This window comes from Cnephaeus nilssonii, assembly GCF_951640355.1.
Source record: "Cnephaeus nilssonii genome assembly, chromosome: 10".
In the NCBI taxonomy this organism is placed as follows: Eukaryota; Metazoa; Chordata; class Mammalia; order Chiroptera; family Vespertilionidae; genus Cnephaeus; species Cnephaeus nilssonii.
In genome coordinates, this window is record NC_137081.1 from 36,539,617 (window position 1) to 36,567,494 (window position 27,878).

The window sequence follows — 27,878 nt, forward strand, 5'->3', positions numbered from 1 at the left end:
CCGGATTGGCCCTGGCGGCGGCCCGTCGCGTCGCGCTGCGGACCCGTAGGACCGACGCGGTGTTCAGTCGGCGGCCGGAGCAGGAAGATGGACGCAGGTAAGAACCTGCTGGGGCGTTGGGGACCCGCGGACGGTGCTCTCCTGGCCCTTCGGCTGCTGGGGAGTCTCCCGGCGCGGCCTGGGCGCGCGGAGGCGGGTGGGCGGGGTGCGGCCCCGGGAGGAGCGGGCGGGGCGTCGTCTGTGGGAAGGCCGGCTCGGATCTGACAGTCCCGTGTTTGCGGGTCTCGGCGCTTCTCCAGTCTGCCTGCAGCACCCGGGTGACCGGCCTGGCAGGCCCTGGGCCGGCTCGGACGAGGACGGGCAGTGCGCCGCCCGGGGCGGGAGGGAGGCTCGGTCGGGCATCGCTAGGGGCTCGGGCGGTGTTAGGTCCTGAAGCGGCGGTCGTGGCAAGCTATTGCCTCTGCCCCGCTAGGAGTTACGAAGTGGAAACTGTTTAACTTCTGTAAAGTTATGTTGGTGGGCTGGAGGCAAGAAACATGCTCAGCACTCACAGCACGGGCACCTTGTTTGGGTTTTTAATTTTTAAAGTCACCAATAGATTACTTTTTCTGTGACTTAAAATAGAAACTGAAGTCATCTTTTATATCATAACTTCTTGGGGTCCTGATGCAAAGTGGGGTGTGAGGGTGTATGTACACACGCCTAGCCCACTGTGCTTCTGCAGCTTAAATTTTGCTGGCAAGGCATTTTGTATCTTTATCCAGTAGCCTTGAAAGCATTTTTATCTGGACTCTCTTTTTCATTCCACAGTTTTAATTCTTTCACTTCTGTAGGGAGTGCCACCCCTCACCCCCAATAAAGGAAGACTTTCATCTGGGTTAATTCCTCCTATCCCATTGTCTCTGCTTCGTTTTTCTTTTCCTGTCAGCTGTAACATATATTTACTGAAATCTCCGTTTGAAAACTGTAAAATAGACGTGTATTGCCAGTATTTCAATGATTTGTGGCATTTCCTCACTTAAATGGTGGGTGGCTGGAGGAAACAGTAGCTCTGACTCCCAACGGAGACTGTTAGCCACACGTTTTTTGTCAAGTTCATTACAAACAAAAAGGTACCGGACACTGTTGTACTATTATCTGGGGCAAGGGGTAGAGAAGGAATAGAATTACTTGTCTATTTTAAGTTATTACTGCTCGATACGTAAAGTCAGTCATATGAGAGAGTTGGTTTAGGTGGAAAACAGTTAATGGTCATGTTACCTGAAATGTGAAAATCATCATGTTAAAGTTGGGAGTAGCCATCCTGGCTGGGTGTATCAATTGCTTGGAGCATTGTCCCATATACCAAAAAAAAAGAAAAAGGTTTTGATGCCCCATTAGGGCAAGTGCAGGGGAGGGAGGGCAAGTGGTCAGTGTTTCTCACATCAATGTTTCTCTCTCTCCCTCCCTCCCTTCCTGTCTCTCTGAAATCAATAAGCATATCCTCTAGTGAGGATCTTTTTTTTAATTATAAAGTTAGGAGTAGGCACGTGATAATACTCTAATGAGATACTCCAGGCTGCTTCAAAGCAGGCAAAGTGTTTGCCTTTGAAGGCCTGTGTTGATGCTGATAAAAACGTATGTGACGGTTGTAGGGTGTGGTGGGGAGTTTTCTTCTGACCTGACGCTTACATCCTTTTAGGGGTGATTAATGATCTACCTTCCCCTGATCCCTCTGTCCTTACAGAGTCTGCCTTCCTTGATCAAGTGTTCTGAGATTCCTACTTGTTTTCACAGTCATACATTCAGTAAACCACATTTATTATTGTGCAGAAGGTTTGTGTTGGGCATTGTTCTAGACCCTGGGATTAGAGAAGTGAATAAAAGAGATGATAACCATGCTCTCCTCACATTCCAGACGTGACACCAGTGGCATGGGTCATGTGGAAGAGTGATGTGGGCCAAGCAGGGGGGTTGGAATTGGAACCAGGATGGCCAGGGAAGGTCTCACTGCAGAGGTAAGTTTGACCAAGACCCAGAAGCAGTGGAGAAGGAAGGGCAGGTGGCATGCAAGGAGCAGCACGTAGGCCAGTGTGTCCAGGGTACAGTGAGTGGGCTAAGAGAAGCAAAGTTGGAGGCAGGGAGGTGACTTGGGCTCAAGCATGGGGCCTCGCTGGGTCATGGTGAGGACTTGGGCATATGCTTATCCTGAAGGATATGGTGATGCTCTGGAAGGTTTGAGAGGAGTAACCAGACTGGAGCAGACTCACTCTGGCTGCTCTGCTGAGACTATGCCGCAGAGGGACAGAGCAGCAACAGGAGACCAGTTAGGAGGCTCTCTCAGTAAGCCAGGCAAGAGGCCTGGGCGTCTGGGTCAGGGTCAGGAGAGGAGGCTGAATTTTGGTATATTGAAGGTTGAAATGATAGGGCTGTGTACAGATAGGCAGTAGTGAGGGGTGGAGATGGAGATGAAGGAGTTAAGATGGTGACGCAGTGTATGTATGGCCTGAGCTCAGAAACTAGATGGGGAACACTTGGGGATATCCTGCCTGGTGGGGAATTCTTGGGAGTCAGTTTTGTACATGTTGACATGTACATGGGATACCATCAGACATTTATATTGTGATGTCCGGGGAACATTGGATCCATGGGCCTGGAGCTGAGGGAGTAGACCTGGTCTAGAGGCACACGTGTGTGGAAGGCCCCTTTGAGTGAGGTCACTGAGGGTTTGAGTGTGGGAGAAAAGAGGAGGAGCCAGGGAGGGGACGGCCCAGGGCTGCGGGTGCTTAGAGGTCCAGAAGGTACCAGGCTGACTGTCTTCTTCACTGAGCCTCCAGCACTGACCATCAAAACACACTCCTGGTTCAGGGAACTGCCAGGCCCAGCATTTAAATGGCCACACTGGCCTGGCTGGTGTGGCTCAGTGGTTGGGTGTCAACCCATGAGTTAGGAGGTCACAGTTCGATTCTTGGTCAGGGCACATGCCAGAGTTGCAGGCTCCATCCCCAATAGGGGGTATGCAGGAGGAAGCTGATCATTGATTCTTATCATTGATGTTTCCGTCTCTCTCTCTCTCTCTTACTCTCTCTGAAATCAGTTTTTAAAAAAACAAAAACATAAATGGCTGCACTGTCCATTCTATGAAGACAGAGCAGTGTCTTATACTTGCATCTCCAGGGCTTTATATTGTGTCTGGCATGTACATGACTGGTAATTGAAGAAGAACAACTTGAATTAATAACTTGCACATTCCTGTGCTTTAAGAATTTCAGTTGTAGAGCTTGTGTATAGTACAGATCCAGTCTGTTGGTGTAAGGTGTCTGTGAGTGAGCAGGCTGCTCACGGCAGGGCAGTGAGGTTAATGTGGACATTCTGTCCCCTGTGTTAACTGAAGCAGTGCTTTCCAGTTTTCTGGTGGTGATAAGTTCCCAGTTCTGTCCCATCCCTCCCCTTCCATTTCTTCTTTTCCCTCCCTCCCTCCTTCTTCCCTCCCTCCCTTCATCATTTCATTCAGAACTGAACCACCAGCATCTTCATATAAAGTATTTGGGATTTAAAAAAAACAAAAACTACTTGCAAACATATTTTCTTAAAAAATTTTAAAGGAAGGGGAGACCCCTTCACTTGGTTTTATTTATAAAGGAGAATCTTTCAGAATACAGCAGTATTTTGGGGAAATATTGAAACATGATAAGCTGTCAAAGAAATCTAATGGTGAAATGTTTTGTGGTTTTCCCTGATTGAATCTGAATATGATTGGTGCTAAGTGCAGAGAAGTTAGTTATATTCCTTGAGCACAATTTCCTATTTTTCTATCAGATTAATAATATTAAATTGAAACTTTTTTTCTCATGGAATTACCATGCTATTAAAGGGCTTTCTGCATCCTGTTCCGGGTGTGCTCAGGGATATCCCAGGGAAGATGTGGAAAATCAGGCGTCTGGGACCCAGGTGACCACCTGGGGAAAGTACTTCTCAAAGGGCCTCTTTCATAAGGTGGACGATGCCTCTCCACCCGGCTTCTCCTGTGTGCCATCTTATTTCACATTAAAGTCAAAACGGCGAAGTCTGGAGACTGGCTTTTCTTTTCGAGGTGGGAGTCCTTTTAACTTGGGAGGTATGGGACTGCCTCATAAATAATATGACATTGTGTAGAAAGACAGGTGACATTATAATGCCGCTGAGAACTGAGATGAGGGGGCCATCTCAGGGAGGCAGGTGGCTGCTGGCCTGTCTGAGAGCAGAGTCATCATGATCCTGAAATAATACAATAGAAATGGAGGTGCTCAAAACCATTGCTGGGTGCTGTGCACCCGTCTGTGTTGTCCCCACTGAGTTGACGGCTTTGTCCCATTTCATGGCCAAGGAGACTGAGGCTTAGAGAAGTTATGTGTCCCGTAGCTAGCAAGTGGTCTGCTCTCTCTTAAAAAACAAATATTTAGCCCTAGCGGGTTTGACTCAGTGGATAGAGTGTCAGCCTGTGGACTGAAGAGTCCCGAGTTGGATTCCGGTCAAGGGCACATGCCTGGGTTGCAGGCTCAAACCCCAGTAGAGGGCATGCAGGAGGCAGCCAATCAATTATTCTCTTTCATCATTGATGTTTCTATCTCTCCCTTCCTCTCTGAAATCAATAAAAATGTATTATAAAACTAAAACAAAACAAATGTTCATATAAATTAGGAAGTTGAGCATTAGAAGTAAATGTTACTTAGAAAATTTCTCCTTTCTCCATTAGAAAGTCTGATTCAGAAGGTCCAGGAGCTTGGGGGACTAGGTGCCTCTTTTGTGCAGTGCCCGACCTGTGGCATTTCAGGTGTCAGGCAGAACAGGCTAGTCCTATCTTCCAGTGCAAGTGAGACAGTCAGAGCCACCATCAACACCGGTTAAGACTTTCTGGTGGCTGGCTGCTCAAGGATGAGAAGTGCTTCACTTGCTTTTCTGGGTGAAATTGCTGCTGGTCCTGGGGCTCTTCACACTCATTTTCCAGGGTGAAAGCTTGCAGATACTGGAACGAGCTTGTGCAGTGGCACAGACAGCTGGCTTCTGCTCCTGTCCTTCTGTGTGAGGATAGTGTATTATCTGGATTCGGTGGTAATGAAGTAATGTTTGGTGGGTTTCCTGTTTACATTGTATGAGGTGTTGCAGCTCAGTTTGGTCACAGGCTGTCATCTTTGTCTCATCCATTTCAAGGGAGTCCCAGAGGGCCCACGTGGAGACGTGCTTACTGTTGCCCAGCACAGGTCACAGCTTTTCACTCTTACTAACTTGTTTTTCCTCACACGAGCCTTAAGGAGAACTCAGCTGTTCCCATTTTACCAGGGAGAAAACCAACCGAGGCAAAGGAAGGTCACTGACTTGTGGGGGTGACGAGACTGGTTAAGGTGTCCATGCTTCTGTCTGCACTGGGGGACCATGTTCCACAGGTTTTGTCCTGATGGTCCCCGTCGTGAGGAAGGTACATGCAGCGAGACACATGAATGTCTAACTCTAGAGGCAGACGTGACACACATGTTCAATTGGGGGTGGGGGCAGAGGCGTGGGTGTTTGCATAGACAGGAAGAGCAGTGAAGTGCAAGGGGACGGGGATGGGACCCTCTTTAGGGACCCCACAGATATGGGTGCTGTTGCTGAGTGGCTTCTGCTTAGCTGGCGGGAGCTGGGGTTGCCTCCTGGTAGTTTATTTCCTGCAAGGTCTTGGCTCTTCACTGGCATTTGGCAATAAAGAATGTGAGGCTACACAACCCATAATTTTCTTAGTTATGGTAGGAAACTTGGTGGATGTGTTTTAATAAAACACCTCTCAGTACCCTCCCTCTGAAGTTGGCTTCGTTGCCTATAAAGTTGCTCATAAACCTAAGAAATGTGCCTGCTTTGCATTTTGCTACTACAGTGATGAAACCCCTCAACTTTAGAGCTGCCCCAGGCCTTGTCACCCCCTTTCAGAAGGAGCCTTTCCCTTCCTTATCATCACTTTCTTCATATGGGAAGCTAGGTATCTGAGGAGTGTCTCAGTGTCTAGAGTGATACTACACACTCAGCGATAGTTATCGTGGTCCTTGCACATGTGCCACCATCACAGTAGAGCTACTTGCCTGAAGTTTAGAGCTCTCCAGCATTTTAGGAGATGCAAGCATCTTTAGTTCACAGCTGCTGCCCTGAGAGGCCTCAAACATCAGTAGAATGTTCCAGCTCCCATAGGATGAGAATTACAGTCTATGGAAATCAGACAGGTGTCTTGGCATCCTTTTTCCTTGAGAGTAAACTGGCTTTGAGTGTACATACCGGTAAAGGCCTGGAGGTCACAGAAGACAGTGATTGCTAAAGATACAGAGGTGGGTTAGAGAGCAGAGACATGATGTTTCCAGCTCCTTGAAAAGATAGACTTTTCATTAATCCCAACTCAGTTTTTATAATTACATACAGAAACAAGTAATCTTATGCAAAAAAAGGAGAAATAAACTTGACATTACATTATGCATTCCCATTACTAAGCAGCCTGGTTGACACTGACTGGGCGCATGGACACAGGAGATATGTGAGCAGAGGAATGAGGCCCCAGCACCTACCTTCGCACTGTGGCCCTCTGGGCAGCAGGGTTGGCTCTGAAAGCACAGGATTCCTGGGACTCTGAAAAGACAGAACTAGGTCTGGGTTTGTGACAGCCTGAGAACTCTTTTTTTTTTTTAATCCTCACCCACGGATATTTTTCCATTGATTTTTAGAGAGAGTGGAAGAGAGAGGGAAAGACAGAGGGAAATGTCAATGTGAGAGAAACACATCAATTGGTTGCCTCCTGCACAAGCCCCGACCAGGGCCAGGGCCAGGGAGGAGCCTGCAACCTAAGTACCTGCCCTTGACCGGAATCGAACCCAGGACCCTTCGGTCTGCAGGCCAACGCTCTATCCACTGAGCCAAACTGGCTAGGGCCAGAGAACTCTTTATGTCACGCACACTAGCCTTCTATGGCTATGGATCTGATAGCTCAGTGTGCTGCTTTCCTGGCCCTGTGATGAGGACTTAGCTGCTCATCGGTTTAGGTTCTGGTATGGCAAAGTGCTTGCCTTTGAGCCTGCAGTTCTTTTTTTATTATTATTATTGATTTCAGAGAGAGGAAGGGAGAGAAACATCAATGATGAGAGAGAATCATCCCACATGCCCCCTACTGGGGATCGAACCCGAAACCCGGGCATGTGCCCTGACTGGGAATCGAACTGTGACCTCCTGGTTCATAGGTCAGTGCTCAACCACTGAGCCACACCGGCTGGGCAAGCTTGCAGTTCTTGTTTCTGTTGACACTGCCGACCTTGGAGCCTCCTGAGCACCTCCTGGGAAGGGTCCCTTCCACATTTTATGGTGAGGAAATTTCCACCCTGAGAGGTCACATAAGTGCCCTCGGAACCTGCAGCCTGTGATTGTCTGGCCACTAGGCACCAGAGCCAGCACTCTGGGGGTGATGTACAATAGAGAAAGATGGCCGGGGTGATGGCTTTAAAAGGCGTACTCATAGGGGGCGTGAGTCCATTATGGCATGCCTCAGAACGGTGAGACACAAGATGCTGGTGGAGTTGTGACTCAGGGGACTGACTGTCTTGTTGAGAAGAATAAGATGAGGAAGCCACAGGTGTGCTGTGGCCTCATTCAAGGGTCTGTGCAGAAAGACTTCTGAAAAGACAGTCATTTCTGGGTGTGAGGCTGCAGATTATTTCTTTTTTTTTAACATTTAAAAAATTGATTTAGAGAGAAAAACATCGATCTGTTGCCTCCCACACACACCCAACCTGGGATCGAACCTGCAACCTAGGACTGGGAATTGAACCTGTCACTTTCTGGTGTATGGAATGACCCTCCAACCAACTGAGTCACACTGGCTATGGCTGCAGATGATTTTGTAGTCTTTTTTTTAATAAATAGCATATGTCATTTTTACCAAAAGGTGGAGCTATTGTCAAAAAATAAAGATATAGGAGAAACTCACATAACATTGATTTCCCAAAGACTTCTGTGAAGTTGCAGGTGAAGGGTGGGATGACTGAGCCCTGTGAGAGCTTGAGAGGAAGCAGGTGAGAGTTGTGTGTTCAGGGTTCTCTGAAAAGCAGCTGCAAAGATGGGACACCCGGAGCACACTGCGCACACCTGGCATTGCAGGTATGGGGACCTGTGCAGAGGCAGGGTTTCCTCAGCCATGGTTCTGTGGACAGGAGGGACCCTGGGCCTGTCTTGTTTCTTATGAAAGCAACACAGAATAAGAAGGGGTCAGGTCTTGTTAGCTCAGTGGGTAGAACCGTGCTCTACACATAGTGACCTCCTTAGGAAGTGGGGCATTGCCAGTGGAAGCTGGTGGTTGTGCCCATCTGGTATCATCGTCAAAGTGAAAGTAGGCTCTAGGCCAGTGGTTCTCAACCTTCCCAATGCCGCGACCCTTTAATACAGTCCCTCATGTTGTGGTGACATGAGGGACTGTATTAAAGGGTCGCGGCATTGGGAAGGTTGAGAACCACTGCTCTAGGCCTTTATCTCCAGGCCTCTTGGCACCTGGGGCTTTAGGGGACTTTTCTCTCCACTTCTCTGGAGCCTAGCATCCCACCCAGGAGTTTGCAGCCTGCTCCTCTAGAGCTAACTGCTCCTCACCAAGAAATCTGCGGTGGACTGGAAGGAACTTCCAGTCATCTGGGAGGGCTCTGGTTTCTTGCCCCTGACGCATCTGCCTTCAGCATGGCTCCTAGGCACGTGCTCCCAGGTGACGTCTGCTGAGCCTGGGATGGCTGTGAAAGCTTACTCTACCGTCTGTCAGTCTGGCCTCCCTTGCACACAAAGATAAATGTGTGGTTTCATTTTACTTTTGTCCTTTAGGTTTTAAACATTTTAAGTCTAAAACAAGTGTTTAACACGTTAAGCGCCCAGCCTGTTTTGTCTTCCGGCACTTAACGTGTTAAACCAGGAGGCTTTGTTTTTGTTTTGTTTTTACTTTCTCTCCCCTGGGCCTGGCCCCCAGTTGATCTCTCACCCTCGTTTCTGCAGGCACAGACTCTGGCTTTGAATCTGAAAGGCTCAGGAAGTGGGGTGGCAGGTCCCACCGCCTCATCCCTACATGTCCCCGCACAGCTGATTATTGTGTACCTTTGGTTTCAATAGCTACTCTGACCTATGACACTCTTCGATTTGCTGAGTTTGAAGATTTCCCGGAGACCTCGGAGCCTGTTTGGATATTGGGTAGAAAATACAGCGTCTTCACAGGTATGTGCTGTGTTGGAGCCCACTGTGCTTTTAATGCTCAGTCTCCAAATCCTTTTTGTGGTAATAATAGTTATCTGCTAACTCTCTAACCTGTGACTTAGTACTTACACCTCTGTGTGTGCGTGTGTTTTCTTCTTTTAAACTTTCTTTAGAAAAGGATGAGATCTTATCTGATGTGGCGTCCAGACTCTGGTTTACATACAGGAAGAATTTCCCAGCCATTGGTAAGTACTGCCTGTCACAGTGTGTGGTGATGCAATGTGCACGTTTTAGAAGGAGGAAAACAGATTGATAAGTAGGTTGACTTGGATATGCCTAGTACTTGTCACTTTGTGTTAATCTGCATGGCAACCCCAGGATAGTGAGCTGGTGAGTCTTGCCCCGAGTTGTGGCAGAGCTAGATTCCAAATCTAGGGCTTCTGACAGTGGTTTCCAACCGTAAGTCACCGTGTGTTACTGGGGCTTAAAGTCAGGATAAGGAGTCCCGATCAGCAATGAAAACGGACAAGACAGTGCACTGTGAAGGAGGGAATTCTGCAGAGGCTGTGGTTAGATTATATATTTGAGTCTTGTTCTGGGTCAGGGCTCTAGGTCCAGGGTGGCTGGAGGCCGTTGTTCTGTACCCATTATCTTCTCTAGTACGTTCCACACATAGATGTGGGAGAGCTGAAGAGCAGGGTGGATGGGACATGTTTTCCCATGACACTAAAGTATGTTTCATTAAAAATGATTCTTCATCATTGTGCCCTGGAGGCGGACAAAAGTTGGGGACCAGCTTGGCCTGGCCTTTGCCAGTCAGAAGACCTGAGACCAGAGGTTCGGGGCCAGGAGGCTACACCTCCTCAATGCCTAGTCTTGATTCGGTTCCTCTCCAATATGTGGTTTCTTCTGTTCTTCAGAAGTGAGGTGGGTGTAAAATAGCCACAATGCTTGACATTGGGACACTGAAATGTGGGGAAATGAGACCATTGTCCCCACAGGTTAATACTTAATGATGTGATTTGTCAGGTGCACTCTGTTCTGGTTGCACACCTGCTCTGAGGCTGTTTTGCTCGGCCCTGGTTGCAGGAGGCGCAGTTGCCCACTTGCCAATTGAGGCGTGCTGTGTGGACAGTGGTGTTCTGCAGATGAGATGTCTGAACACAGGGAAGGAGGAGAGGCTAGAGAGGAGCCTTGTGCTGTTTGACACAGTCGTTGAGGAGGAGGTGGGCTGTCCAGGTTCTGAAGGCCACCTCCAGATATAGGAGGTGGAGTGGGGAGTGACAGGTACCATGCTGAGTACCTTCTCTGATCTCACCCAAGAGGTAGGCTTTGTCCCTGCCTGCCTGGGCAGGGTTCATGAGGCTCAGAGGTGAGACTGCAGCCCACATGGTCTGGCTCCAGAGTCTGCTTGTTTAGTGCCAGCCATCCCAGGCCTTGCTGATGGTTAGGACATCAGGACATTTCCTGTATGTCTGGGCCTGTCTCACTGTATGCGATACCACATGCCCAATGTCAGAATCTGCGCACCTGTGAATAGACGGGACGTGGATGGGCCCATGGCACATGTGTCTTCAGGGCTGACTCTGAAACCTGTCCCCTCCCAGCACCGACCACCTTCCTATTCCACTGTCTACTGTCTGGGCACTGATGACTCATGGACACAGTGTCTCCTCTTGTTTTCCAGACATTTGTCCTCTGACGTTTTCTCATATTTTGCCCATTTGAGAGGGTTGTTAGGACATTTCACTCCCAGCAGTGGGTCCTCGGCATGACCACGTTCTAGGTTGTGTGTGTTGCCGAGATGGTGCTGTCACCTGCAGTGTAGAGTGACCTGACTGGAGTCTCCTCTCTCTGCGCCACCACAGGGGGGACCGGCCCCACCTCGGACACGGGCTGGGGCTGCATGCTCCGCTGTGGACAGATGATCTTCGCCCAGGCCCTGCTGTGCCGGCACTTAGGCCGAGGTGAGTCACCTGGGGAAGCAAGGACTATGGGTGCAATTGTGTAAACACATGAGGATTCAGGGGCTTCTTCAGTAATGACCCACTGATTTTCAAAAAGTGACTTTAAAGAATGCTGATAAATGTTTGTCTTCAGAATTCTCTTTAAACCCCTGAAACCATTGTTTTCTGTATGGATTTGTGTTGATGGGTTGGCATTTTTGGAATCTTAGAAAGGGCTTTTAACTAGATCACGGTTCAAAGCGGTTTGGATACCATCTGTGTCTTCAGTGTTGCATAACATAAAGGCTTCTTTCTCACATTTGGTAAAACTGCACTTCTGCACCTGTCTCCATTAGATTGGAGGTGGACACAGCGGAAGAGGCAGCCGGACAGCTACTTCCACGTCCTCAACGCATTCATCGACAGGAAGGACAGTTACTACTCTATCCACCAGATAGGTGGGTGGGAGCAGGGTGCCCATGTCTTGGCTGTTTAGCTAAGCAGCGAGTCTTGGGTTTCTCAAGAGCTTTGTTGTATTGTGTGTACGGCGTGAGGCTTGTCACCACCGTAGGCTGCTGGGCTAGGCTGCTCGTCACAGCATCTGTGACAATTAGATTCAGTGAGGGAGTCTGAATGCTCCTGTGTTTTAAGCAAGTCCAACTTCTGAGCATCATGTTATTGTAGAAGGAAGTAAAAATACAACTCTAAATTCAGGGGGTCATTTTACTTGTTAATCCCGCTCCTCATTGAAGGACTGGAATCCTGGCTCATAGTGAAGGACAAACCTTGAGACAGCGTTTATCCATTTTGGATAAAGCGCCCTGGTGTCCATCAGCTCATGCTGGAGGCAGGTTTGGGCGTGCTTGTCCAGGCTTCCTGTAAAGTGTTCCTCAGCCATATGCCTCCAAAACCAGCCTTTTCTAAGAGCGGGGTAGGGGGAGGGATGTTGGTGGTTGCGGGGGAGGGATGTTGGTGTGTCACTAATCAGATCTGTTTCCTGCAGCGCAAATGGGAGTTGGCGAGGGCAAGTCTATTGGCCAGTGGTACGGGCCCAACACAGTCGCCCAGGTTCTCAAGTATGTACCAAGCTCCATCCCTCCCATATCATATCTTTGGGGAACATGGCATGCATAGATGTACCTGGGATGTTCAGACTTTCCTGAGGCCTGTTACTAAAGGACATAAGGGGTCTCTTACTCTTCAAAGCCTTGAGGAGAGTCCTCAGAGGTGACCATGCATGTGGTGTTGAATCGGAATTTTGTTTTCTAATGGAATGAATACCTTCATTCAGGTTGCACCCATTAGTGTGGGCCTTCGTTCTGTGTCTAGTGGTGGATCCATCCATCACAGTGGTCTGATGGTCAGGGAAGTTGGAACTGATCAGGAATGACAGCACTGTGGTGAGAAGGCGACCCTCCATATAGGCTCTGTGGGGCTCTGCCTCTGTTCTGACTGTCTCCCCCCTTCCTTGAAACCTGTCTTCAGCCTTGGCCTCCCCTGTACCTCCTGCCTCGCTGTCTGCCCCCCTGCTCCCTGCCCCCAAGGGAGGCTTCCACAGGCATCCCCATGTGACTTCCTGGAATTGCCCTTTTCTTCCCTCCACGTGGTGGATGATTGCCGTCTCTATCCAACTGTCCTCGGCAGGTTCCTTGGGATCCTCCAGGACACTTTCTTTTCTTACATGTCCAACTTCCAGCTGGTCCCCAAGCCCGACATTGTCTCTCCATCTCCTTATCCAGGCCCCTGGATTACTTAGCCCTCCCACATGTCCTTTAAAGTCCTGGGCCCAGTGCTGCATGCCTTGAAAGTGTAGTTTGTTTGCGTGGTTGGCCTGCATGGTCTGTGAGTTCTTCCTGTCTTGTACTACTCACTGACACCTTCTTCCCCACTGCTGCCTTGAAACACCCCAATCGAGGTCACCATCAACCTGTCATGTCTGAAGGCCGAGTTTCTGCTCCTACTCAGCCATCAGCAAGCAGCCCTTGGCTCAGGCACTTGCTGTCTTTTGAAATCCAGGCCACAGAGCCATGCTCTCTGGTCCTTCTGTCCCTCTGGCCGCCTCAGAATCTGTTGCTAGCCTGCCCCACCTGTAAGCACTGCAGGCCTTGTCTCAGGACTATGGCTGCTTCTCTGCACTGTCCATGCCCAGCTTTAGTTGTCTGCTCATACTCAACTCCCAGAGTCACATCCCCCAGTGCTAATCTTTCCTATCAAGATGTTCACTCAGCATCTTAGATGTCCAAGGGGCATGTTGACCTAACAGCCAGAACCCTAAGCTGAACCTTCCCCTACCCTGCCTGCTTCTCCTTCACTGAGGGCAGCCCCTCCTTCCTGGCACTAAGGCCAGATACTGGGATTATACTTGGCTCTTCTCTCTCAATACACCCATCCAGTGTGTCCTAACTGACCAGTCTGTCTTGCTTCACTGTCCTCACTCTGGTGTAAGCCCTGGTTCTTGCCTTCTTGTTGGTCTTTCTTCTCTCTGCCATTCTGGAGTCTCTTTTCAAATAACAGCAGAAGTCATCTTCACATTTATAAGTCAGCCACCCATCCCTCCTCTGCTCAGCACACCCCGGGCTTCCCATTGAATGCAGGAAAGCTTCAGGTGCAGGCCTGGCTGCCCTGTGCTCCTCCCTGGCACATGGCACCTTTTGCTTCTCAGAGGACACACCACCTCAGGCTCTTTGCATGTGCTGTACCCTTTACATCAGAGCCTTCCTGCACTGTACTGGTCGTGCCCCTCCTGCCCCTGCTTTGTTTTTTAGGGCACTTACTACCTCATAGGATTACGTCTTTCTTGCTGTCCCCTTCCCCCCTGTGTCAGCCTCTCTAGGGGCTTTGCCTCTCACGTGTCATTGCTTCCTGGCCCTCAGCACAGGAGCAAGGTGGCTGGTGCAGCACTGCAGGTCTCTCTTGGAATCTTATCTGGCCTTTCCCCCAAGAGGGACTCTGTGTGGACAGCCTAATACATCAACCCTCCACCTGTGTCCCCAGACCCATTAGGTCCTCTCACATGGGAGCCCACCTCCACTGTACTTGAGAGTAAGTCAGATGCCTCCCACACCCCCATTATACTTCTGGTGGCAGTCTGCTTAATTCCAGAGCCAGAATCCTGTGGCCACCACTCCTCAGTCATTTACAGTCGGGAACCTCAGCTCAGCACATCTGAGGTGGAATTGAAGGGAGCAGAGTGAAGTGGGGCTGGCAAAGCCTGTGGTATCCGACTCCTGGCTCATGATCTAGTTCCCACCTCCACATGCCAACTAGGTCAGGACATGACATCACCAAGAAGCTCCTGTGCAGGAACTTCCTCTCTGCAAAGGGCAGCTGGGGGTCATGGAAGGAGCACTGGACCCTGGGAGGAAGAAACAGGTTCCAGCTTCAGCTTTTTGCCTGTGGCACTGACATCTCTGAGCCTTGGCTTTTCTCCTGTGAGAAACACTGTTCCCTTGGTATCCTGCAGAGCTGAACCATCTTTGAATTGTGAAAGCTTATTGGCGTGTCCTCCCCCTTTCCGATAGGAAACTTGCTATCTTCGACACATGGAGCGCCCTGGCTGTCCACATAGCAATGGACAACACGGTGGTGATGGAGGACATCAGTAAGTGACAACAAAGCAGGGTTGGGACTGACGGGACTTGGGGAGCAGCAGCTGAGCACTTATTCCTCCCAGGCTCACCGGGGCCTCGCCTGAGGGTGGTGACTATGAGTCCTGCACAGCAGCTGGACACCCTAAACAGAGGCCAGGGGACCCCAAGTTTCCTTACAGAGAAGACCAGGCTAAGGAATAGGATCTGGATTCTCTCTAGAGCTGGGTTACTTAGGACCCCCGTGGTTTTTGTGCCATTAAGGCGTGCTGGGTTAAGCTGCATTTGTGCAGGTGTTCATGTGCATAATGCACCGCCAAGGAAGGCAGGAACAACTGATTTTCTAACCCCACCCTCTCAGGCCTAGATGTAATACAAAGCAGGGACATAGCTCCACCCCTTTCTGGGAGGATCCTCCGGAATCAGAATTGGGCACACACGTTTGGTCTAGAGCAGAACGAGGTCTCAGTTTGGCAAATAGCCTGTCATGAGCGAGTTTTGACTTCACGGTTTACATTTTATTATGCACCCAAGCTGATAGAGCTCTGTTTTATTTAAGGCCTACTTAAGTTTTCACTCAGCAGCACTGATTACCAATGAATTTCCCAAAGCAGCCTCAACCCCAATTTTATTGAAGTTCCACATGTAGATTGTTGCCTTGAATTCAATTTTATGGAAGAGAGAGCACTTTGAGCTACATCCTTGCAAGTATGTTTAGAAGCAGGACTTGCACACATGCCTGCCGGTCTAGAGCATGACCACAAGTGTTCCTGTCGGCTCACAGGGTTATTGCTTCCCCGCCAGGCAGTGGGCCCATTCCGGGACACTGTCAACATAAGATTGGGGAGCTGGGGATGTGACTTATTAATAAAAAGCAACACTGGTTTCTGCAGCTCTGAACACTGGCAAATACCTCATCCCTTAACAGTTCTGTTCCCCTGAGAGGTGATGAACTTGGAACCATAGCAGAAGGGTGTATAGTTCTTCCTCCTCCCTTTTCTCCATATTTCATTTCCTGAAATTTTTCTGAAACATTGAAAACTTAGGAAATGTGCAAAGAAGGGGGGAAATCACTTGATTTTACCTTTCAGAAATAGCTTATATTGACATGTAAACATAGTTGGTTCTGGTGGTGTGTTTTTGTGTGTGTGTGTGTGTTTTTTTTAAATACATAGGATCATAAGCATTTTCTCCTGTCAGTGAAAATGGGGAAGGAGGCTTGGGTTCAGCAAAGCAGAAAGTGGAGAAACAGTGCCCAGTTATAACTCTTATTGTCTGGCTGCTCAGTGCTCCATTACACCTTAATTTCTTTTGGGGGGATTGTTCTTTACGCTCCTCAGGGTCTAACCCAGTTACTAGTTCAACCCCTGGCTTCAGACTACAGACTGGTTGCTCCAGGGCAGTGGCCAGGAAGAGACAGGGGACAAGTGGCTTTCCAGAACCTCCATCTGTCTTTGGGAGAGTGGGTGATGCTAGTGAGGGCCCTCTCCAGTCTCTTCTTGGAGTCTTGGTCATTCAGAGCAGCCAAGCTGAAACTGTGATGAGATGTGAACCCGGGCTTATCCCAGGGCTTGTGGACCTGGTTCTGGGCAGAGTCTGATCTGCATTGTTATCAGGCTCTCAAGTGTTATGTGTGTGGCCACCTGGCCAAAATCAGGGCCTAGTCTCACTGCATCGTCCTCCCCTTCCTCGGGTCAGGAGTTAGGGGTGCACAGCACAGGAACAAGTGGAGGATGTGTACCCAAATTTAGGAAGAAGAGCATCATAACACAACCAACAAGAACACTGGGACTGAACACACATATAGTGAGGTGTGGGGTGAGGGAAGGTGATTCTAAATGGCTCATCCTGATTCCTTTGGGCTTTGAGAGCTCAGGCTTCATAGAGACAGGTCAGCTGCTTTCCTGGTGCGCTGCTGAGTCACCCAGGGCGGCAGCCTGGGGAGGAAGGCTTGGGTTCAGCAAAGCAGAAAGTGGAGAAACAGTGCCCAGTTTCTAAGAAAAGCCCGTTGATGTCAGAAATCTCATAAGCCCCTCTCCAGTGATAGAGGTTGCTTACAACATTCCTGCTCAGATTTTATGGGAAACGTGCCAGGTTAGGGGACACTTTGTTCCTGAGGTTTCCCTGACCACCCACCCCCTGAGGGCCCGCTGGGACGTCCAGAACAGGCCCTGACCGTGTTAAAGTTGATAAGAGTCACACCTTTGTAAGCACAGTGGACTGTGGAAGTTATGGAACTGAAGGAGAAATAGATTTGAAAATCTGGCAGTGATTACAGGTGTCATGGATGATAACCGATTAATACGAGAATAATCAGAAAAGCTATGGGGCAAATAATCCGATGGCAGAATTAGAAATAGAACAAAATAGAAATAATCGTGTGGGTTGGAATGGCAGGAGAGAAGGACAGGGTGAGAGTAAAGGAATTGGAGCTGGAAGAAGAGTTGAGTCTTTAGCCTGGCTGGTGTGGCTCAGCAGTTGAGTGTCGATCCAGGAACCAAGAAATTGCTGGTTTGATTCCTGGTCATGGCACATGCCCGAGTTGCAGGCTTGATCCCCTATAAGGGGTGTGCAGGAGGCAGCTGATCGATGATGTTCCTCTCTCGTCAATGTTTCTATTTCTCTATCCCTCTCCCTTCTTCTCTCTCTAAAAATCAATACATATTTTTTAAAAAAAGAGTTGAGTCTTTAAAGTTAACCTCAAATTTTTAAAATCAAGAATATGCAAAATAGGCATGTGTCTGGTGACATTTCCAAATTGCAAAAATGAAGAGAAACTTTTATAAGCGTCCAAATAATAATAATAATAATCCTGAGAAGAACGGCTGTTCACTGGTACTACAGCCTCATCTTTCTGCCACCAAACACCAGAAAATGTTCAGAATTCTGAAAGACCTGGGTTCAGGAGGTCAGGAAGGCAAATATATATTGTTTAGTTGTTGTCATTGATCAAAAGACAAAAAATAGGACTTGAAAAGGTTAAAAAATGTTAGGAGAGCACTAGAAAATTACAAATGGGTTGCTGGGACAAAGGAAAACCCATTTATTAACAGGACACTTGTGACATAACAGGCCACAGGGAGGCTCTCAAGGTGCAGCTGTGACAGGCCCTGCCCCATCCTGAGCCAATTCATGTGTCTGGTGTTCTGGTAATAGAAATCACGTCAACAAGAGAATGTTCTCATCACAAAGCATAGTCTCAAACTTAGGGAAGCAAAACTAACATTAACACAGAGACCATGACAGGTCAAATAAGTAAAAACTAAGTTACAGAAAACCAGCATAACACAGTAAGAGTATAACAGATGTATGTCAAAGACTAGGTTCTGGTAGCAGAGTGTACCTCTTTTAAACGTTTATATAAACTAATGCAGAATAAATAGGGAAAAAGACAAAACTCTACTACCTTGAAGTTTAAACCTCTATCTTAGCTTTTGGGTCAAAGGAAGCCAAGTTAACAGACTACATAGCAGAATTCGACATATACTGAATTCTGCACCTTCATACTGGTGATCAGAGGAGATGGCTCTTAAGGTGCACACAGATACTCTTAAGGTGCACACTGAAACTAGATGAGCTGCTGCTTCCCAACTGCTGGCCTCACTGTCACCCTCTGGAACCTCCTGTGATCCTGGAGACAGGCCGTTTCAGTCTCTTTTAATCCAGAAAGTACTCTTTCCTCTCCCCCCCAGCCCCCCTTGGTTCTTCACAGCATTGATGTTTTTGAAGAACCCAGGTCAGCTCAGTAGAATGTCCCACACTCCATCTATTGTTTTCTCACTGTGATATTCGGACTAAACATCTTGACCAAGAGCACTACCTGGTGGCTGTGTCCCCAGCATCACAGCAGGAGGCTGCTCCTGGTCAGTGATGCTTCCTGGGTCACCTGGTGAGGCCAGTCTTTCCCTGTGACTAATGGGTGGCCTAGGAATAATACATGGTGTCTTGCATGGGGATCTCTCTAAGGCAGTCCTTCCTCCCAGGTTGGTTGGCATTCTGGGGAAGAGCGCTCTTTTCTTCCCTCCACCACCTCCTTATTTACATTTGAAAAACTTTTTTTTAGGGTCAGTACATTCATGGATTGTTTTTTAATTCAATGTGTTGTCCATTTTGGATATTAGTCATTGTCCCAGATTTGACTGGTGGGCATCCCTGCAGGTGGTTCTTGTCTTCTGTTGGTTCCTGTCATTTTCATTGTTCAGCATCCCCTTTCTGGCATTAACTAGATCAGTGATGGCGAACCTATGACACGCGTGTCAGCACTGACACGCGTAGCCATTTCTGATGACACGCGGCCGCTGAGGCGGCCGCATGCCGAGGATGAAACATTTGTGAAATAATGTTTTTTCCTCAAAGTGACACACTACCCGAGTAATGCTCAGTTTTTTGGCGAAGTTTGACACACCAAGCTCAAAAGGTTGCCCATCACTGAACTAGATCCTGGTTCCGTTCAGCAGGAAAGGTGTTTAGAAACTAGACTGAGTGCTGGGTGTGCTCAAGGCCACTGGAGTGTCTGTTTCTTTTTGTTGTTGTTAATACTCGATATATTTTCATTGACTTTTTAGAGAGAGTGGAAGGGAGCGGGAGAGACAGAGAAACATCTGTGTGAGAGAGACAGGTCAATTGGTTGCCTCCCGCAGGGTGAAAAAGTGTGTTGGGGATTGAGCCTGCAACTGAGGTACATGTCTTTGACCAGGAATCAAACCCAGGACCCTTCAGGCTGCGGGCCAATGCTCTATCTGCTGAGCCAAACTGGCTTGGAAATTCCAAAAATTGGAGCTCTGTGCCTGCAGGCTAGAGCTTCTGTCTCTTCTTGCCACCAAACCCCCTCGTTCATGTATTTGTTGAAAGTTGCCCAGTGCACTTAGAAGTTGCCTAAACGTTTAAGAGGAGAGCAGTTGTTCCTTGGTGTTCTTGCTGGGGGTGGGGTCACAGAAGTTTGGGGACCTGGTCAGTGCTCTATTGGCCAGGCTGGTGGCTACATGGTGCCTGTTTAGGGGTGGCTCTTAAGGTGCACACAGATGTGTTCTTGCACTATTTTCTGTGCATGCTTTATTTCACAATAAAATGTTTAATTGAACACAGAAAATGTTTGGTTCTTTTTTCTCTGTGTGCAGCAGGGTTAGTCTCACACTTTATTTCTCAAGTTTGAGTTGTGTTTTATATCCTGTATACGTACCTGTTTCTTTTGGGTGAACTTGTACCTACTTAGCCCATAAGAGCACGTCTCCATTTTTCAGGAAGGTTATGCAGGAGCAGCCTTCCATGTGCGGAGGCCACTGCGTTTCCTGCAGATTCAGAAGGGCACTGTAATGGACTCCCTGTGGGAGCCGAGGTCACCAACAGGTCACCACTGTGGAGACCCCTGGTGCTTCTCATCCCCCTGCGCCTGGGGCTCACGGACATCAATGAGGCCTATGTGGAGACACTGAAGGTGAGTCTATGCTGGATCTGTCCTCTCACGGACCAGTGGGGGGATTGAAATACTGTTTTGCATTAAAACCTTTCCGTGTCACCATGTTGGCCCCATCCTCCAGCCCTCTGGCCTCCCTGTGACCAGCCCGGCTGCCCTTCCCACTGGCCCCTGCGTCCTTCCCTAGCCTTGCTCCTCCTGCTTACTTGGTGGTCCCAGTGGCCTCCTGTCTCCACCCAGCCTTGGTGTGCAGTCCTCCTCTACGTGCCTGTGTGCCCTTTTTGACACCCGCTGACTCATGCCTGCCCTCCTCCCAGGGCCCGCACGTCCACCTTCCTCAGGCCCGTCCCCTGCACAGAGCTCCTGAGCCACAGCACGTGTTTCTTGAACTCCTTCCTGACTAAGCTCTTGGGGGTTCATTCTCCTCCTTGGGCCTCCTGTTCAGGGGTGCAGGCCTCCTGCTTGCACCTGCTCAGCAGCCCACCTTTCCTCCATCCTGCAGGGCTGTTTCATGATGCCTCAGTCCCTGGGAGTGATTGGAGGGAAGCCCAACAGTGCCCACTACTTCATCGGCTATGTGGGTGAGTGGGGGGGTCCCGCGTGATGCCCCAGTTGGCCAGATGATGAGGGGGAGTGATCTTTAGGGCAGTCCGTGGAACAGTGCTGGCCCCCCACACCTAGAGGTGGCTTGACCCAGGGCCACCAGGAGAAAAGCAGCATGACCCCACCCCATCTACCTGCTGTCTTTCCCAACTTGGCTCACCCAGTCGATGGTTGTGGTGTGGCAGGTCTGAAATAGGACCCCCAGTGGCTCCCTCTCTGCTGACTTTCATGTTGTCTTGCCAGGTGAGGAGCTCATCTACCTGGACCCCCACACGACACAGCCAGCGGTGGAGTTTACTGACAGCTTCTTGATCCCAGATGAAAGTTTCCACTGCCAGCACCCCCCGAGCAGGATGAGCATCGGGGAGCTAGACCCGTCCATTGCTGTGGTACGTCCCCCACTCCATCCCATTGTCCCCTGTGAATGTGGGAGCTTATGGGCACTTGAGTCCTGCGTGGCCTTTGCTGCTGAGCCACTTGGGAGATGCAGGTTGAGGCCAAGTCTCAAACCCATCAGCCTAGCCCCTGTTCAGGGGCACAGGAGAAGAGACCTATGTGCTCTGTCATGTAATTATACCTGCTTCATTCTAAGGCCTTAAAAAACACACACAACCTCCATGATCTGGGACAGTCAGGGCAGAGGACAAAGGGTCGAACCGTGGATGGAGACCATGGAGAGGGGCAGAGGCTGGAGAAGTGAGGATGGTGGGAGGTGCCCCAAGGTCCCTGAAGTGGCCCTGGGAATGGAAATCTGGCCTCTTATGTGGCCAAGTTCAACCTGGTGCCCACTTATGCTGCTTTCTGCTTACCACTGTTTTTCCTTTTAGGGTTTTTTCTGTAAGACTGAGGATGACTTTAATGATTGGTGCCAGCAAGTAAAAAAGGTTGGTAGCGCACGGCAGGTGTGGCTCCGTGGTTAAGCATCAATCTGTGAACCAGGAGGTCACAGTTTAATTCCTGATCAGGACACATGCCTGGGTTTCAGGCTTGGTCCCCAATGGGGGCCGTGCAGGAGGCAGCCGATCAATGATTTTCTCTCATCATTGATATTTCTCTCTCCCTCTCCCTTCCTCTCAGAAATAAACAAATGTGTGTGTGTGTGTGTGTGTGTGTGTGTGTGTGTGTGTGTGTACATTTTTAAAGGGGGTTGGTAGCAACTCCGCTGTCTGTCTGTCTATCTGGCTCGTCACCCGCTTCCCCAGTCATTCCTCATTCCTCCACCAGTGCACCACTGTGAAGCGTCCTGTGGCCCTTGTATGGTTGCTGCTTCTGGCATCGTCTCATCGTGATTAGAGGATGTGGGGACTGACATTGTTCGGGAACTTTAGAATGGGGTTTCTAAAGCCTTGTGTTCATCAGCCTTGTGTTGACAAGGTGGTGGGAGATAGGGTTTTTGCCTCCAGGGCTGTTTCCATAGGATGGGTAGGCAGGCACCTTGTTAGATTCCCATCTCAGCCAAGGGTTAAGAGTCTCAGTCTGCTGTTGTCAATGTTTCCCTGATCACAGTGGTGATTGGGGGGGGGGGGGGGGAGATACTGTGCCCCTGTACGCTGCCTCTAATGGCTGTGTCTTGCTAACAGCTGTCACTGCTTGGAGGTGCCCTGCCCATGTTTGAGCTGGTGGAGCAGCAGCCTTCCCACCTGGCCTGCCCTGACGTCCTGAACCTGTCCTTAGGTGAGTCTGAGACCGCAGGGCCACATCTCAGGTGGAGATGGGTGCTGCCTTTTTGTTGCTCGGATATGTTCTGTGTGATGCTTCTGTCCTCCCCTCCTAGCTTTTCCCCAGGTCCCATTACTTTTGACCTTCAAGATTTGTGTGGGCCCTGGCCAGGTAGTTCAGTTGGTTAGAGCATCGTCCCAATATACCAAGGTTGCGAGTTTGATCCTCCTCAGTCAGGGCACATATAAGAATCAACCAATGAATGCATAAATAAGTGGAACAACCAATCAATCTACCTTTTAAAAAATGAATAAAAAGATTTGTATGAACCCCAGATGCAGTCACTTGGTGATTTATATGTGCAACAAGGGACCAGAGACACTGCTGAGTATCCCCCTCCTCTCGCCGAGTTAGCAGCAGCAGTCTGACCCTCGTCTTTACCCCACATGCGGTCATCTGGCCCTGTGCACATGGATCTGGGAGTGTTCCTCACAGGTTCTGGGTTCTGTATGATACAGAATATGCTGTAATGACATGAGCTCTCCATGCAATCCACTGTGTGAGCCAGTCCTGCTTTGTTTGACCATGGCTGCAGGCAGGCTTTGCATCCCACTACTCCATGATTCTGTGCCCAGGGGCCTTCTCCCTCGAACAGACCCTCAACTCCCTCCAAGTGTACTGAGCATGTGGCAAACAGAAAACGGAGACTTGGCATTGAGGCTGTGAGCACATCCAGTTCACACCATCTGTTCCCGGGAAGACCAATGTGAGGACCGCGATGAGCCTGTGGAACTATGTATTGAAGGTCACTGAGGACAAAGATGATGGAGCCCGCTGTCCCGTTTCTGTGAAGATCATTGAGGAGGAGGATGGAGCCAGCTGTCCCATTTCCATGAAGATCACTGAGGAGGAGGATGGAGCCAGCTAACCCCTGTCTCTGTGAAGATCATTGAGGATAGTGATGGAGCCACCTGTCCCCTGTCTCTGTGAAGATCACTGAGGAGGAGGATGGAGCCATGACGATGGAACCTGCTGCCTGACAGAAACCACATGAGGGTCAGGGTGCTGGCATTGAGACTCAGGACAGGTGCCCCATCTGTCCCAGATGGTACAGGGTTGGCACTCCTCTTGGGACTGGTGGCCCTTGCCCTCAGCCCCGTCATGTACCCCTGGGCTCTGGTGAGCGATGTGTCTGCTCCTCCTGGTAAGTTTCTGGCATCCCTTTCCTGCTCCCATCCCTGCCAGTAAGACCCCTGGCCAATTCAGATCTGAAGGCCACAACCTCTGCTGGCTAGAGTTCTGATGTCCTCTTGCCACTTACCATTCTGAGTAAGCACCCTTGCTTGTTGGGCGCAGGGCCAGGGCTAGCTCCAGCACACATAGCTGCTTGTCTCACCCTCACATTCAGAGTAACTCAAGCAGGTGTCTGATGGGGTTTTGTCTTATTTCTTTTAGATTCTTCTGATGTAGAGCGACTGGAAAGATTCTTTGACTCAGAAGATGAGGACTTTGAAATCTTGTCCCTTTGAAAATCCTAAAGTTGGGGGACATCTCGACTGGCCCTTGCTGGGGGTGCCTTTGAGAGCCCAGTCTGGCCTCAGGGCGCTTGGTGCCACCGCATTTCATCCATTCTGCCCGCCTACCCACCGCCCATGTCCCGGCTGCCTCTGACCTCCATGGGGACTGCACTATGCTCAAGGCCTCACTGCAGGAGTGGGACTGCTCGGCCCAGACACACTGGGCTGCTGGAGAGAGCCAGGAATTGCAGGGAGCAGAGCAGCGGCGGGGCTTGAGTGTTCACGGCACCTTCGTCCTACTTCCTTCAGGCTCTCAGTTCTAGGTTTTCTTTGGAATTAAAGTCCCGTTTGAAGTTACTCGACACAGACATGCATTTCTGTTGGGCCTGTTCTGAGTCCAAGAAGACTGGAGACCAAATGAGAAGTGGCCCTGGGACTGGGCCTACATGCCCTCCACCTGCAGCCCTGCCCATGGCTCTACCAGGCTGCCTAGTGGGAGACAGGAAGGAGTGACCACCTGGCATCTCTTGGCTTTGGAGAAAGAAATAGCAGAGAGGTGGGGCATGGTGCAAACCAGAGACCACCGTACATGTGACTTGCCAGGAAAGAGCTATAGGTAGAGCCCAAGCGGGTTCACTTTCCTCACCTTTTGGTTCCAGCATTTTGAGACGCCCACGGGCTGCTGCTTACTTGTTGCACTGGCTTTTCCTGGGTGGGCAGTGGGTGGTGGGTGAGTGTGGAGCTGCCCTGGTCTGTGATCCTTGGGCCCATGCGGGACATGGGGGCACGGCAAGCCTGGCGGGCAGAGGCTAAGGGCACCACAGAACTGCCGTCCCGGTGCCGGTACCGAGGCTTCAAATGGTTTGGGGCCAAAGGATGAAACCCTGCTTATGGTGCAAGACAGGTACCCCATCGCTTATCACGTCACTTGGAGACATTTCCAGATCCTTCTCAGCACTGACTGACAGCAGCACCTCAGCAGCACCTGCAGCCCTGAACCCTGGTTGGGCCCAGAGAGCATGGCTCCCATGCAGGCTTCAAGTCCTCCGTGGGATCTGCGAACAGACACCTGGGGAGTTCAGGGAAGTGGCGCCTTCTTCCCCAGGGGCCTTCTTTGCAGACCCCTCCCTCCCTTGGCATCTGCAGTTTGGACAGCTGGTGGGGGCCCACCTGATAGCAGAGAACATCCAGCCCCTGAGAGTCGCCGACCTAAGTTAATTTGCTCTTGTCTCTCCTTCCTTCCCCAGGGAAGGAGGAAGGCTGGGCAGTCTCCATTCCTTCTGCTGCATCTTGGAAATGTGCCACCCTGCCTGCTGGGCCAGGGTTCTTGCTGCAGCCCCCACTGTGGTGCATACGGTGGAAGTGGGTGACAACCTGACCAAAGGGGAGCTTTGTATTAGTGATTTGAAAAGGCTTACTGAAGAGAGTGTTGTCCATTCTTAGTATAGTTTGCAGTTCTTCATGGCAAATAACAGTTTCAGTAGAAAACAAAGTCTATTGTCTCTGTCTTGACCTTTCCTCAAACTAGAGTTGTAGTGATGGGACAAGAATGAACTCATGTCCGTGGGTCTCAGTGAGGATTTGTGGACTCATGGCAAGCTCATCTCCCCCACACTAGGCAGACGGACCTCACCTGACAAGGCTCTGCTAGCTGTGACACGCCTATGGTCCTAAAGCAAAGAGCACGAGGAAATTTGGTTTAGGAAAACACACAATAACCCATTCTTCAGCAAGAGTGATTACCCTAGTTTGATGTCCCTCTGGTGAGCTGAGACTACTGGCCTAGGGCAGGCGCTGGCGCCTCAGCCAGTTCCCTCACTGAGCCCAAGATGTCCTAGCTGGACAATGCAGGGGGTGACTGGCCTACTTGGCTCCCTGCCACCCATCTTCTGTTTAGGTGCAAGGGGACCAATGCCAGACAAGAAAGCAGGAAGCACTGTGCTGGTCCCATGTGAGGTGGCCCAGGAACCCTCTGCTAGCATCTGTTGTAATAAATCTTGCCCAGTGGCTTCAAACAACAGACATTCAGGATCCTGAGGGCAGAGGTCAAACAGTATGTCAGCAGGGCACATTGCTCCTGCGGCTCCTGGGACGTTTCTTCGCCTTGTCCAGCTTCTGGAAGCTGCCCTCCACTCTCAGTGAAGATGCCTTTGCACACCTCCCTCTGGCTCGGCCTCTCCTGCTTCCCTCTGTTGGAGACCCTTCCTGGACAGTCTAGGATGGCCTCCCGTCTCAAGGTCCCTCTCCCTTTAGGGACCTTGAGACAGAGGTGCTCTTCACAGGTTGTAGGGCTGAGAATGCAGATGTCTTTGGAGGCCTTTATTCTGTCAATGCCCCAAAGGCTTCTTTAGGGTGCTGGGAGGCAAACAGCCCCTCAGCTAAACCTGCTGCCACAACCCTGGCCAGGATGTTTGACAATGAGTGCTGTATTTATTGAAGAAAGTTTAAGTGGCCTTGATTTGTAGGTCAGCCCATTTCTACCTTCACCCAGCTCCACTGCCTACCTACCACCTGTGGGACTCTGTTCAGCTCTGGCCTCTCAGCCTGCTCATCTCTGACCCCACAGCTCTGAGAGGATGGTCTCTACTGAAACTTCCACTTCACCCCAACATCCTGACCCTGGGCAGAGAAAGTTCTAGTCCAGTTTCCAGCCCTTCCCAGCCTGTGCTGGGTGCTTAGGGCACAGCCTGGACTCACCCACACCTCTCTGTCTTAATCTCACCCATGCCCTCTGCCAACACCAACCCTCCCTGACAGCCATGACCTCTCTGTGCCAGCCTGATCCTGATGTGTCCACAAAGTCAGGGGAGCTACTGGTTCAGGTGTCAAGAAATCAACCCAGTTTCCTTATCATTCTAGATGGGACCTGGTTATGTAAGAAGTCAACCAGGCAGGTGAGTGAGAGGAGTGTCCCAGTAGGGAACCCAGGGACCCTGTCTTAACATGTTAAGCGCCCAGCCTATTTTGTCTTCCAGACGGATAGTGTCTCACCAGTGACTGACTTAGCGCTTAACACCGTTAATGAAAATAATTGACTCTCTGTGACTCCTAGAATTCTGACCTCACACGTGTACAGTGTGGTCTGGTGGATGAGCTGATGCCCAAGGGCAACCTGCTCCCATCAGCAGGGCTACAGTGAGCAACTCGAACCCCCTGTGAGCAGATACCAGAACCACGCCCCAGGACTGAGTGTGCAGACACCAGCCGTCCATCTGCTGTGCCTTGTGTCCTCAAAGTGATATGGAGGGACCAGGACAGAGGATCAGGCAGCCTGGGTACATCCTGCCCAAGTCCACATGGGCATTAAGGGCAGCCTTATCTGTGGAGCCCAAAACGTGGACCTTGCCTAGTTTGGGGGAGCTGGGGTCTGGCTGCCGCTGCTGTGCAGGACCTCCTGGCCATCTGTAGGTTCTGCCCCAGTCTGGTCTGAACGTCTGGTGACCACTTACAACTCGGGTTAAGCAAGTACCACATTGTTTTGTTTTGCCTAGAATCCAGTGTCCTGGATTCAGAAGGGCACTGAACCCCACAGTGCTGTCTGTACAGAGGGGGTCCCTGTGCAGCACCTGGCAGATTCTCCTAGGAAGGGTCAAGGAACCATTATACATTAGAGCAGTTCAAGATGGAACGGAATGAAGTCGTATTCCTGGCACTTAGGACCACAGCAGAAAGAACAACAAAAGTACCAGCTGGCCCTAGCTGGTTTTTCTCAGTGGACAGACATCGGCCTATGGACCGAAAGGTCTCGGGTTCGAGTTCAGTCAAGGGCACATGCCCAGATTGTAGGTTCAATCCCCAGTAGAGGGCATGCAGGAGGTAGCCACTCAATGATTCCCTCTCCCTTCTCTGAAATCAATAAAAATTTTTTTTTTTTTAAAAAGGTACCAGCTGTGTTCAGATGAAATGGGACATCACACCTCAAGACACAGCCAGCCAGACCATGTGAGGCCAGACCAGTGGG

The 27,878-nt window shown here is 50.1% G+C and overlaps 1 protein-coding gene across 3 annotated transcripts; it reads left to right on the plus strand.

Annotated features, from left to right (window-relative positions):
• On the plus strand, window positions 1–27,812 carry ATG4B (autophagy related 4B cysteine peptidase). 3 transcript variants are annotated; one of them, XM_079782291.1, is made up of 14 exons: window positions 64–97; window positions 1,898–1,997; window positions 9,112–9,213; window positions 9,366–9,437; window positions 11,061–11,159; window positions 11,495–11,596; window positions 12,142–12,214; window positions 14,660–14,739; window positions 19,966–20,159; window positions 20,641–20,719; window positions 20,985–21,130; window positions 21,569–21,625; window positions 22,322–22,415; window positions 23,206–23,849. In XM_079782291.1, exons 2-14 carry the CDS (start codon window positions 1,934–1,936, stop codon window positions 23,211–23,213), a joined length of 1,170 nt encoding a protein of 389 aa, XP_079638417.1. In that variant the 5' UTR covers window positions 64–97; window positions 1,898–1,933; the 3' UTR covers window positions 23,214–23,849. The 3 variants fall into 3 exon arrangements, with proteins under 3 accessions (XP_079638416.1, XP_079638417.1, XP_079638415.1); XM_079782289.1 differs by lacking the exon at window positions 23,206–23,849 and adding an exon at window positions 23,856–27,812 and having other exon boundaries at window positions 65–97; XM_079782290.1 differs by lacking the exons at window positions 1,898–1,997; window positions 23,206–23,849 and adding an exon at window positions 23,856–27,812 and having other exon boundaries at window positions 1–97.
• The last annotated feature ends 66 nt before the right edge of the window (window positions 27,813–27,878 follow it).

Excerpts from the sequence above, each read along its gene's own strand:
- ATG4B (XM_079782289.1), top strand. The coding sequence starts at position 1,934 with ATGTGGGCCAAGCAGGGGGGTTGGAATTGGAACCAGGATGGCCAGGGA. Across the intron at positions 1,998-9,111 it reads GGGAAGGTCTCACTGCAGAG|CTACTCTGACCTATGACACT; the intron begins GTAAGTTTGACC and ends TGGTTTCAATAG. Across the intron at positions 12,215-14,659 it reads ACAGTCGCCCAGGTTCTCAA|GAAACTTGCTATCTTCGACA; the intron begins GTATGTACCAAG and ends CCTTTCCGATAG.